Source organism: Acinonyx jubatus, chromosome B4, assembly GCF_027475565.1.
Source record: "Acinonyx jubatus isolate Ajub_Pintada_27869175 chromosome B4, VMU_Ajub_asm_v1.0, whole genome shotgun sequence".
Classification (NCBI taxonomy): Eukaryota; Metazoa; Chordata; class Mammalia; order Carnivora; family Felidae; genus Acinonyx; species Acinonyx jubatus.
In genome coordinates, this window is record NC_069387.1 from 69,326,458 (window position 1) to 69,339,203 (window position 12,746).

Below are 12,746 nucleotides of genomic sequence, written 5' to 3' on the forward strand. Positions count from 1 at the left end.
TAATTGCTAGTACGATTAGAAAAAATCTCAATCAATACCATATTGACACTACAGCTTTAAAAACTGTATCTCTCAGGGCACCTAGGTGGCTCAGTCGGTTAAGCTTCCAACTTCAGCTCAGGTCGTGATATCACGGTTTGTGGGTTCAAGCCTCACATCGGGCTCGGTGCTGACAGCTCAGAGCCTGGAGCCTGCTTCAGATTCTGAGTCTCCTTCTCCCTCTGCTCCTCCCCTGCTTGCACTCTGTCTCTCCTTCTCTCAAAAATAAACATTAAAAAAATTTTTTTAATTGTATCTCTCAATAATTGATACTGCAATTAGAAAAAGAATAATAAAAATATAGGGAAATATTTGAACACTACAATAAACTAATAACATTATTTACTTACATAAATCTACATAAAATTACTGCAGAATACACATTATTTTCAAGTGCACATGGAACATGTACCAAGATAGATCATACACTAGATTGTTAAACAGATCACAGGATTTCATGGAACTCTCCCTTGTCAAATGCTATTCAGAAGTTAAAAGGAAAAAAAAACACACCTCAGAATATGTAATTGTGCTTGGCAATTAGGAATTCATTTGTGATTTTAGTTAAAGCAGTATCAATAAAATATTGAGGGTTGGAAGCCATGTTATAACGGGCCAATGCTGGAGTGAAAGGTGGAGATGAAGAGACCATGAGGATAACAGTTTCTCTCTGGAAGTTTCTCTCAGGATATAAGAGGAAGAACAGTGAGTAGTAGTGGGTGAAGGGGGAGACACATATTTTTGTTTTAAAATAGAGGGTATGTTGCTAAGTGAAATAAGTCAGAGAAAGACAAATACCATATGATTTCATGCATATGTGGAATCTAAGAAACAAAACAAAAAGAACAGACTAATAAATGCAAAGAACAAACTAGTGGTCCCCAGAGATGAGGGAGATTGGGGGGGGAGGGGTGGGCCAAATAGATGAAAAGGATTAAGAGGTAAAAACTTTCAGTTATAAAACAAATAAGCCACAGGGGGTGAAAAGTATAATGCAGGAAATATAATCAATAATACTATAATAACCTTGCATGGTAACTGGTGGTGATTGCACATATCATGGTGAGCACTGTGTCACGTTTGGAATTGTGTAAGTCAACTATACTTGTAAAATAAAACGTAAGTCAACTATACTTCAATAAAAAATGATACAAAATAAAGTGGAGAGAATTGAGCACTTTTTTTTTATTTGGATGATGAGAAGGAGCCAGTGGAGAGAGAAAGGAAAAAGGAGAAGACAGAAAAATCTGTGGGAAGAGGTTCTGGAGAATTCACAGTGAGAAGAAATCAAGAGCAGAGGTTGGGGAACTGGCCTTCATCATGAGCAGGGAAACCATTGCTCTTTAAGGAGTGGGGGAAAATGAATAAAATACATGTAGAGAATGCTTCATCTTAAATGATAAGCAAGAACAGGAAATTATTATACAGTACATATTAATATTTGCAAGTAATTTAAGGTAGAATCAAAAGCAAGCTTTGTGATAAGGGATTCTCAAATGTTTTAAATCACATTCACATAAAACTCCTTTTTTCCCTCATGTATGTTTTTCTTTCTTTCTTTCTTTCTTTCTTTCTTTCTTTCTTTCTTTCTTTCTTTCTTTTCTTTCTTTCTTTTCTCTCTCTTTCTTTCTTTCTTAATGAATTGGGGAGTGGGTTGGGGGATATGAGAAGATGGGAAAGATGGGGCAGAAGAGAGGCAAAGAGAATAAAAATAAGCAATTCTCAGAAAAAGAAACCTAATGGCAAAGTGTATGTAAAAGAATCCTCATCCAATCTAGTAATGAGATAAATATAAATATTCAAACAGTGAAATACTATGCTATATCCCAGCAGATTAGATTTTAAAAAATTCATTGGGGGCACCTGGGTGGCTCCCTTGGTTAAGTGTCGGACTTCGGCTCAGGTCATGATCTCCCGGTTTGTGAGTTCGAGCCCCTCGGAGGGCTCTGTGCTGTCAGTTCAGAACCTGGACCTGCTTCAGATTCTGTCTCCCTCTGTCTCTGTCCCTCCCCCACTCACGCTGTGTCCCTGTCTCTCAAAACATGAATAAACGTTAAAGAAAATAAAAAAAAAATTCATTTGTCATTCCTCAGTGATACTCTAAATGGATACTCAAAATACAAACTCAATGGATACTCTAAAATTTTTACACCTGGCCAGTGGTAATTTAAATTGATTTAACTGCTTTGGATAGTACTTTGACAATTTCCAGGAAGGCTGAAGATGGATGGGTAAAATGTATTCTTGTTTACAAGGACCTGCTCCCTCCCCCTGGGAGAGAATTCTAGGCCCTCACCCACTTGCCTGTGCCTGGCAATCTTGGCCCATGGGGAGAATATATTTCCCTGTCCCAGAGACTAGGATTTGGGTCATATGATTTAATTTGGCCAATTGAATGTGAATAGACATGGATATCCCTTGTATAAACAGAAGCTTTTAAAGGCATTGTAAGTTTTTGTCACTTCCTGCCCATAGTCCCTCTGCCACGAGTAGGGTATACACAGATAGGAGCCCTTTCCATCCCAACTGCAACAATTAAAATAAAAATTCTTGGAATTTCTGGAGTGGTTTTAGTGTTATAGACTTTTGGTGGAGGACTCATTTTTTTGCATGTAAGGAAAACGAAAACAAAATGCTAATGTATCACACAGATATGTTTATTATTTAAATGTTTGTAAGATTTTAATTATGAATGAAAACATTTCTAGAAAATGTTACACATTTTGTATTAATGATTGTAACTGGTTTAAGGCACATAGTGCAAAATACTTCATTTCTGATACAGAGATCCCTAAACGTTTATCTAACCACACTGGCACAAATAGCCTTAGTACCTTATATGGTACAATATATGTTTGGGAAAAAAGTGTTTGGGGAAAAAATAAATAATAATAAATGTTTGGGGGAAAAAAAACTTTGTGGGTAAAACTAGTATACTAACTATTTCCTGGCAAAAATCTATTAGTAGATTCATTTTTTGGTTTACAGAGAAGTTGCCATAGGAAAATACTATTTGTCTATGATTCTTTTAAAATCACATTATTATATAGTACACAAATTATTCACCTGAAAAAAATCTCTAAATACCTGAGAATTTACCCATGAATAGTTAATTTTTGTATACTATCTTTTATGTTTTGGCTTTGAAAACCTCAGATATAAAATAACTTGAACATCTCTAATAAAAATTTTGCATATGTAAACATAATTTTGTTTACCAAAATGGGATTTCCAAAATTTCAATTATTCTCATTTCTCTATTTGATTAATAAAATACGGTGTATAGTTTTTGAGAAACTAGATCTTTCAGAGTAAATATATACATATATAAGAGTTATTGAGACAGAATATAAACATTATAAAAACAACATATTGCTTTTGTATGTACAATCAAATTAGAGGTAGGTGTTTTAAGTAAAATTCTACTATATCATATCTTCTGCGTTATACCCACAAATTTTCATATTTGTATTTAACCCAAGCATATATTTTTAATATAAAAGTATACTGCATTTCCAGGATAATTTTTTTTATTTGAAGCACCATAACCCACAATTAAAAATTAAAGGAAATATAAAACAAGGTATCTAAGCTGTATCAGTAGAAAGTATAATGGCTATGTACTTTTTGATGTGACTATGGATTTGCTATTCACCTGACAGATTTAATAATGTTTATAGTTGTTTTAAATAAATTCATTTTCCTAATTTTTACTTGCTCCATTTTAACAAGTAGAATAAACATTTCATTGTACAATTCAGTACTGAGTAGATTTATATGTGCGATTATAGGTATAATATAACTGTAATCCATTCCAAGCTGTTTGTTAACAGCAACATCACCTTGGTATAATTCATTCAAATATCTGTATATTCTACCATAAATTATTGTGTCCTTTTAAAAAGATCCCGATTAGAATCATATATATGTTAAGCTTATTTTGAAGGCTTTGGAAAAATTAAGCAGTGATTTGATTCCCTGATGAGCACCCTGGAAAAAAAAAAAGAAAGAAAGAAAAGGAAAAGAAAAGGCACAGACATTTTGGATGTGGAAATCTCAGGAAGGGAAGAGTAAAGAAACGAGCACCGGTTATTCGCAGATATTCCAGAGAATATCTCCTCATACTTCCCATTTCTGAATGTTCATATTACTTGAATTGGGAGACCAGTAGTCATGTGAGGAATACACTTTCCACAGAACCCTCCACATCTCCCGTAGACTTTGGTTCCATCCTGAAAATAGGAAAAGGCAGAAATATAGGATAACCATACATGAGCTGGTATCTGTGCACACAGGCAGAAAGAGCAAATGCTTTGAATCATGGGGCTGAAATCATTTAGCCAAAGTTTCCTATAACAATTACATTTGAGGTCAAAGATCATACCGTTTCAGGCTTAGTTGAAATTTGTGGTCATGGGAACTGGATAATCTGAGATTCATATTAGCTACTTGATTATAATCCACACTAAAATTTAGACAATTCATCTCAAACTACATATTTTTTATCGAGGTGTCTATTTGCTTCAGCGAGCTCGTTAAAAACTCTCCCAGTTTGCTGTCTGATATTTACATGATTTTACATAAGCTTCACATAGGCTAAATAAAAAATATATTATACGAATTTGACCTTAACTGACAAGTCCTATTCTCCCCCATTAACCTTAAACATCTCACAGAAGTATTAAAAACGCAGTTTAAAGAAAAGTATAGAAGGGGAGAAGGTGATAAAATGGATAAAACTGGACTAAAAGCAGTAATTATAATTAGAAAAGGACTAAGAAGGGAGATTCCTCTCTTTTTTTCTTTTTTTTTTCCCACCTATTTTAAGAAAAGCAGAACCATTCACTGACAAACAGGTAGACAGAGGCTGGTGAGGGGGGTGTGATGCATGTTCTCTCTAGACTGCTTTCCATCTTTGACCAAAAGCCAAAAGACTGAAGACATTTTAATAGGATGAGGCAAAAAATAGTTTGAGCTCCTATATGAGTATATGGAGAAAATAAGGTTTTTTGTTTGTTTTGTTTTGTTTTTCATGTTAAAAGGGAGGGCAGAGAAGGAAACTTTGAGTTCCTAGAACATTTTGGGGTAAAGAATGTTTTGAGATCAGGGGTTTTTAAGTTGTCTTTTCTTTCAGAAGCTTTTTAACTGTCAAGAATGTAAGTAAGCAGAGAAGAAGAGAATGGCGGTAAAAATTCCCATTCATATACATACATTCTTATCCCCAGATTGTTTAAGTAAAAAGCTAATCTGGATAAAATGTCCTGGCAAGTAAAAAGAGGTTTGCATTTCATGCGTAAGTGTGGGTTCCACCCATCTCAGCTTCACACCAGGCCTCAGGTTTCAGGAAATGCTTTCATATGCAACATTTTTGATCAAGGTCGAAATTCTCAGTCGATTAAATAATTAAGCTTTACAATGGAACTTCAAAAGAAGCAAAAGGAATGACTGTACTAAATAGTCACACCTACTGGTGGTCTCTTTACAATACCAAAAAGATATCTAAAAGCTGGATAAATAAGGTGAAATATTTCATTGAGCTCTTTGCACTGAGACCTGCTCAGAATATACTTCAAGTAATTCATTTATTCCCATACTTTCTACCAAACGGGATTAGACCTAAATATGCCAAATCAAAATTTAAAAATAGCCATTTGTTCTAAAAGCCTACTTCTGACCCAAACGGCAGAAATGATAAAAATTTAAATTCTTTAGGTGTTCATTAAAACTCAGTTGCAAAGTCTTCAGAAATAGAATGTCTTAGTGTCTATGAATATTAGAAAATTGAGTTTCACTTACAAATAATATTGATACAAGTAGGAGTATAACAAAAGTAACTTCTATCAAAAGAAAGAAAAACCCTAAAATCAAATGGGCAGGGGCTGTCGATGGTGCTGACTTATGAGTAACACAGGTGAAAACACTTACAGATCCTGATTTACTGTAGATAGAGTCCTGCTATCTGAGACATGGTAACCGGAAGTAACAGGAACCATCTCATAAAGGGTATGTGCCAGGGCAGTGTATGAGCAAATTAAATGTGTTCTACATGTAATACGTGTGCTACAGTAAAAGCCAAGTACGATGTTATCTAGATAAAGGCAGAGGAAAATATGCATACACCCATAAAAATAGTCCTAATTCTTAGAGAAACTATAAAGAACAGATGTTAAACGAAAAATGGCTTTAACACCACCCCCATCACTGAATCAAAGCACTGAGGTAAATAAACCAAAAATATACTCCTCACTTTGAAATATTAAAACTACCACATCTTTAATAATTAAAGTATAGCTAACAGCACTACCTCTTTTTGAAGTACTGGCATATCAAGTCAGCAGCCCCAAACAAGCCAGATAAAATCTCTATGCCCTGGCATTTGATATTTCAGGTTCAAGGATCTGTAGCCTACACATGGATTTATATGCACGTAAAAACACATGTACATTAATAACAATGAACCCAGTTTCATTATTTCATAGATTAATATTATGCCCCATTATATGTAACATGCCTCATATATGCAATAACTCATTAGTCATTAACTTTATAACTCTAAAGTAGAGGTCCTTTAATTCCAGTTCACATCACAGTATTTCAGACAGGCATTTTGGTCCAGCAGGACTTACTTGTGATCTGTGGATGATGACAGAGGCATAACTCCCCTGAGCAAGCCACTTTGCTGTGCTGGATATCCTCATTCCAGTTCCTGCCAAGTTAATGCTGAACTGTCCCTACATTGTAAACAAAACAAAATAGGTGGAATTAATAAAATATTTAAGAATGCTCCTGGAGGCACGTCGGTGTCTTAGTTGGTTAGGCATTGGACTCTTGGTTTCAGCTCAGGTCATAATCTCACAGTTCTGAGTTCGAGCCTGGCGACAGGCTCCGTGCTGACAGTGGAGACTGCTTAGGATTCTCTCTCTCTCCCTCTCTTTCTCTATCTCTGTCTCAAAATCAATAAATAGACATTTAATAATATTATTAAAAGAAAAAAAGAATGCTCGGGACACCTGGGTGGCTCGGTCGGTTAAGCATCTGACTTTGGCTCGGGTAATGATCTCGCAGTCCAAGTCCGTGAGTTCGAGCCCCTTGTTGGGCTCTGGGCTGACAGCTCACTTGGAGACTGGAGCCTGCTTCAGATTCTGTGTCTCCCTCTCTCTCTGCCCCTCCTCTGCTTGCATTCTGTCTCTCTCTCTTAAAAATAAATAAACATTAAAAAAAAACTTAAAAAACCAGAATGTTCTTGGATAAAAGCACCTCAATTTGAATTACATAAGAAACACCTCAGATTATTTTTCAAGGGTCTTTCTTTAAAAAATGAAATAATATTGATATAATCTTACTCTAAAGGAAGTGAACCAGCTAAAGCTTTTTAAACATTGATTACAAACAAATCTCAATATGAGACATCTGAATCAATACCATATAATGTTATTTGTGCAAAAGTAATTCTGTCCAACCCTAGGACTCCACGGCTTGACAGCTAGAGCTCGTGTCCCTGTAGCAATAGGCAAGTCCTAAGAGATGGGGTGTTCACAGGGACTAATGCCAGACTTTCACATTTCTCCAATTTCTTTTTTTTTTTAATTTTTTTAATGTTTATTTATTTTTGAGAGAGAGAGAGAGAGAGAGAGAGAGAGAGAGAGAGAATGAGCGGGAAAGGGGCAGAGAGAGAGAGAGAGAGACACACACAGAATCCGAAGCAGGCTCCAGGCTCTGAGCTATCAGCAGAGAGCCCAACGTGGGGCTCAAACCACAAACCACGAGATCATGATCTGAGCCGAAGTCGGACTTATCCAACTGAGTCACCCAGGTACACCTCTTCAATTTCTATTCTTGACCTCTTCTTACTAACTTCTCTGATGAATTACACCTGTTTAATGTATTTTCTGGACTCTCCTGTTAATGTGACTTTCTCTGTTGCCATAAAAATGTTACTTCTTAACCCCCTACACAAAACTAGTCAGTGTAATATTATTGTCCCAGCTATTACATCCCTTTTTAAAGTGCCCTGAAGTGTATGATGCCACAGGATTTACACACATGGTCTGTGAGCCCCCTAGTGGCATTATGATCTAATTCTTTTCAAGACACAAGAACCATTTTCATGTCAAAATATTTCAGACTATCTTTGCTAAATATTAAACCTTAAATATCTGTTAATTGAGAAAATGTGTGACAAAACTGGATAAAATTTGGGCACATTTATGTCTTGCAGTACACAATTACACATTCAAAAGTAGAATTAATTAATGCTAATTAAGCTTATTGCCAATGTTCCATGTACACATAGATTCAGAGTGATCTTCTTAGATTACATCACTATATCCCATAGCCTAAGATGCATGAATCTTGAGCAAGACTGTGATAAAATATTAGGAGTTACATTATGTGATTGAAAATATTATCTTGTCATGAAGGCAAAGATGAAATAGATTTCAAATATAATTATAATGTGAATTATTACTATTGCTAAAACAATTATATATCAATTTAGTTTATTGCTAAGAAGTCTAAGCTATTTCTTAATTAAAATCAAAATAGAAATTCAAATACATTTATGATATAATTTTGATATATACAGAATTTCCCTGAAAGAGAACTAATGTTTAGATAAATTCCAAGGAAAATATATCACATATATCATTTGGTTATAAATTTAGAATATGACCTGTATGTTTCATTCCTGTATTCTCAGAGCCCAGAATATGGCTTAGTGTTTTTGAATGGATAAATTAAGTGCAACATTACAAATATTAAATTTTAGCATTACATACACATGAATACACAAATACACATATAAACTTTTCATATGCCATGATAATGAATGACATTAATACTAGACACATTGGTATTTTATATTGGCAAATACTAGACACATTTGGTATTTTATATTAGTAAATAACTAATTCTTAGTCAACCTGCTACAAGTTTGGCATTGAATATCTCCATCTCACATTAACTCATAAGTAGGCTTCTCACCAAACAAAACTCCTTAAAAATAGACGTATATTCTGTGATGTAGGTTTCCTGTGACAAGCCACTTACTGAGTGCCCCAGTAGGCCATTCGGTGTTTTCACAGCCTAACATTCTACACTTTCCTTAATTCTTTACCCTCCTGCTCAAGGTTGCTTGGAAGCATTCAAATGTATATACACTGAAAATGAAAGGAAAAAAATGACTGACTACTGACAGACTTAGGTGGTCATTGACACAATCAGTTGGTCTAGAAATATCTATTCCTCCATTTCTCCAGACTAATTTTCATGAGCTTTATTTATGTCTTTAGTAGGTAAAAACTTCCAGTTTTAAGATAAATTTTGGGAATATAATGGGCAGCATGGTGATTCCAGTTAACAACACTGTATTGTGTATTTGAAAGTTGCTAAGAGAGTAGATCTTAAAAGTTCTCATTCAAAGAGAAAAATGTGGTAACTATGTGAGGTGATAGATGTTAATTAAACTTACCATGGTGATCATTTTGCAATATATACATAACCAAATCATTATCTTGCACACCTTACACTAATGCAATATTCCATGATAATTATATTTTACTAAACAGGGGGAAAAATAAAATAGCATATGTATATAAATAAATGTAATGCATTGTAGAGAATTACAGGTGTATAAAAAAGGTACTGGTATGTTCTTATGGGACTTCAGAAGGAATAAATGATTGGATAAATTAATTATATTAGCTTCATATTTTTATTTAAGAGTAAAATGTATACCTCCTTAAACCTAACCTTTAACTTAAAAAATTAGTTCAATGTAGCTGCTAAAAATTTGTGTTTTAAAAGTAGTATGAGGTTTACCTCCTCTTCTACTCTCAACCTTTTTTAGAAGAGGCGGCCATAAGATGTAAAATTCTAATAGCAAAGTCACAAGTGGAAGGTGATTCAAATATCCAATAATTCAACAAATTGGAATGTCTTGAGTAATTAATTGACTGCATCAAAGGAAAAAGTAGTTGTGGATATAAGAGAAGAACTATGGAGGTAGACATAAGTTTAATGTTCTACTTCTTTTATTGATTGGTTGGTTCATGTGGTCTTATTACATCATTATTCTTTGATAATTCTAAAATGTGTTGTACATATTTTATCATGAAGGGATCTATAATCTGAGGCAACTGCAATAAAAATTCCATGGAGAATTTTTGTAGCTCTAGAGAACTGATTCTAAAATTTATATGAAAAGACAAATTAAAATAGTTAAATTAATTTTTAAAAAGAATAAACTTGAAGAACCCACACTACCTTATTTTGACACTTATTATAAAGCTATCATAACCAAGACACTGCTGTGTTGGAGAGATAGGTAGATCAATGGAACAGAATAGAGTTCAGAAATAGACCCACAAGTGGACCAAAAATAGGTCCACTTGATTTTTAACAAAGGTGTTAAGGTAATTAAGTAGAGAAAATATTGTCTTTTCAACAAATGGTGTTTGGACAAGTGGATGTCTACGTGCAAAATCCATTAGATTTTACACAATATTAATTCAAAATCAACCACAGGTCTAAGGGTAAAACTATAAAACTATACAAATTTTTGAAGGAAACATGGGAGAAAATCTTTGTCACTTGGAGTTAGTCAAGGAGTTCTTCAATATGAAACTAAATGCACAACCCATATAGGATAAAAGTAATAAATTTGACTTCATTAAAATTTAAAAATTTTGCTGTGTGAAAGATACTTGAAAGAAAAGCTATGGCTCAGATCAGGAAAAAATATTTGCAAATATCTTATGTAACAAGAGACTTGTATCCAGAATATGTAAAGAACTCTCAAAATTAAACAGTAGGAAATGAACAATCCAATTTTTAAAATGGGTAGAAGACTTGAAAAAAAACACTTCACCAAAGTGGATATGCAGATGACCAATAAGGACATGAAAAGTATTTAACATATTTAACTGTGAATCAAATGCAAATTAAAACCACAATGAGATTCCACAGAACATGATGGGGCAGAAAACAAAACTTGACAATACTAAGTGCTGACAGGGAAGCAAAGCGACTAGAACTTTAATCTTGGCTAGTGGGAATACAAAATAGTACAGTTACTCTTTAAAACAGTTTGGTAGTTTTTTATAAGGTAAACATACACATTCCCTATGACCTTACAATCCCATTAATCAGGTAATTATCCCAGAAAAATGAAAATGTATGTTCACACATACACCTGCACACAAATGTGCATATCAGCTCTATTCATAATCTCCCCAAACTATAACAATGGATGAGTGGACAAACTATAGGACCACTGTACAACTTGTATATGATAGAATAATTCAGAGCAATACAAAAGGAACAAATTACTGACACATGCAACAACACAGATGAATCACAAAGGCATTATGTTGAGTGAAGAGAGCCAATCTTAAAACATTATATACTGTATTTTCCATTTATGTGACATTTGTATGACATTCCAGCAAAGGCAAAACAATGGCAACAGAGAACAGTTCAGTGTTTACCAGAAGTTAGGTCCAAAGATTTGGAATTGCCCTATATGTTGATTATACTGATGGTAATGTGAATCTGTACATATGTTAAAACTGTATACTAAAAAAAAAAGGTAATTTTTCTCTATAACTTTTTTAAATGTGAATGGGTATAAAATTTATTTAAAGAATAAATTTTCCAAAAGGCTTGCAAAATAAACCCAACAATCTGTTGTATGTAAGAGACATACTTAAAATAAAGTGATCCATAAAAGCTAAAATTAAAAGGATGGGCAAAAAAATACCAGGAATCTGAACATTAGAAAAGAAGAAGGGTAATAATACTAAGGGACAAAGTAGAATTCAAGTCTTAAATCAGGAAAACATGACAAATAAATACTAAAAACCATAATCTACAATGAAGAAATAACCCATGAATATTATGAATTGAATAAACAGTAACTTTTATAAAATAAAACTATAGGAGATACAAGTAGAGATAGATAGATAGATAGATAGATAGATAGATAGATAGATAGATATATAGATAGATACCCCCAATAGGAAATTTTAATATACCACTTTTAGTAACAAGACAAATCAAGCAGGCAAAAATAAGGAGAGGGATAATCTAAACAATATAATCAAAAAGGTAGATCTTTGGATGCGTATCAAACTCTGTATCCTTATGGTAAAAAATACATGTTTGAAATATTTAATGACTGGTTCTGAATTCTCAAAATAGATGCTGGCCATGATCTACTTGCATTAGCTGAATGCAGTTATTTCTCTTGCTCTTGTGTCATCAATATTAATTATAAAACAGCTAAAGAGATACACATTAGGTTTTATCGTCCAATTTTTGTGGCTCTTTGAAAAGTATCAAAGGTTTTCCTTTACTTCACTTTTGATATATGTATTCTAAAGTCACATCACACTCCTTAACTTCATCTTATATTGCAATGTGGCAAAGTTTATTTTCCCTAAAGAGTGCCATATGTATCCATTCTCTTTTTAGAATTCATGTCCCAGAGTGCCCTGTCATATGCAAACACAGAGGATGTGGTTTTGATGAATCCCAAACAAAATAAGTTCTTTCTGTGACATCAAACATCTGGAGAGTATTCATGCAAATGTTGTATAACTTAACACAGAATCTGGTTTATATATTTGACAGAACACCTCTAAGAATACTGGACAGTTTGTATTTTTGGTAACATAAACCTCAGCCGGTTGAATTGTAGAGAATGAATA

The 12,746-nt window shown here is 33.8% G+C and overlaps 1 protein-coding gene across 5 annotated transcripts in view; it reads right to left on the reverse strand.

Annotated features, from left to right (window-relative positions):
• Positions 1–1,621: 1,621 nt before the first annotated feature.
• ADAMTS20 (ADAM metallopeptidase with thrombospondin type 1 motif 20) overlaps positions 1,622–12,746 on the reverse strand; it is a 172,660-nt gene continuing 161,535 nt past the window's right edge. For all 5 annotated transcript variants that reach the window (XM_053226139.1, XM_053226140.1, XM_027035930.2 and 2 more), the window contains 2 exons: positions 6,666–6,770; positions 1,622–4,271 (listed from right to left, as the gene is read on the reverse strand). In XM_053226139.1, coding sequence (XP_053082114.1) covers positions 4,182–4,271; positions 6,666–6,770 — 195 coding nt within the window. In that variant the 3' untranslated portion in view covers positions 1,622–4,181. The remainder of the gene's footprint in view (positions 4,272–6,665; positions 6,771–12,746) is intronic.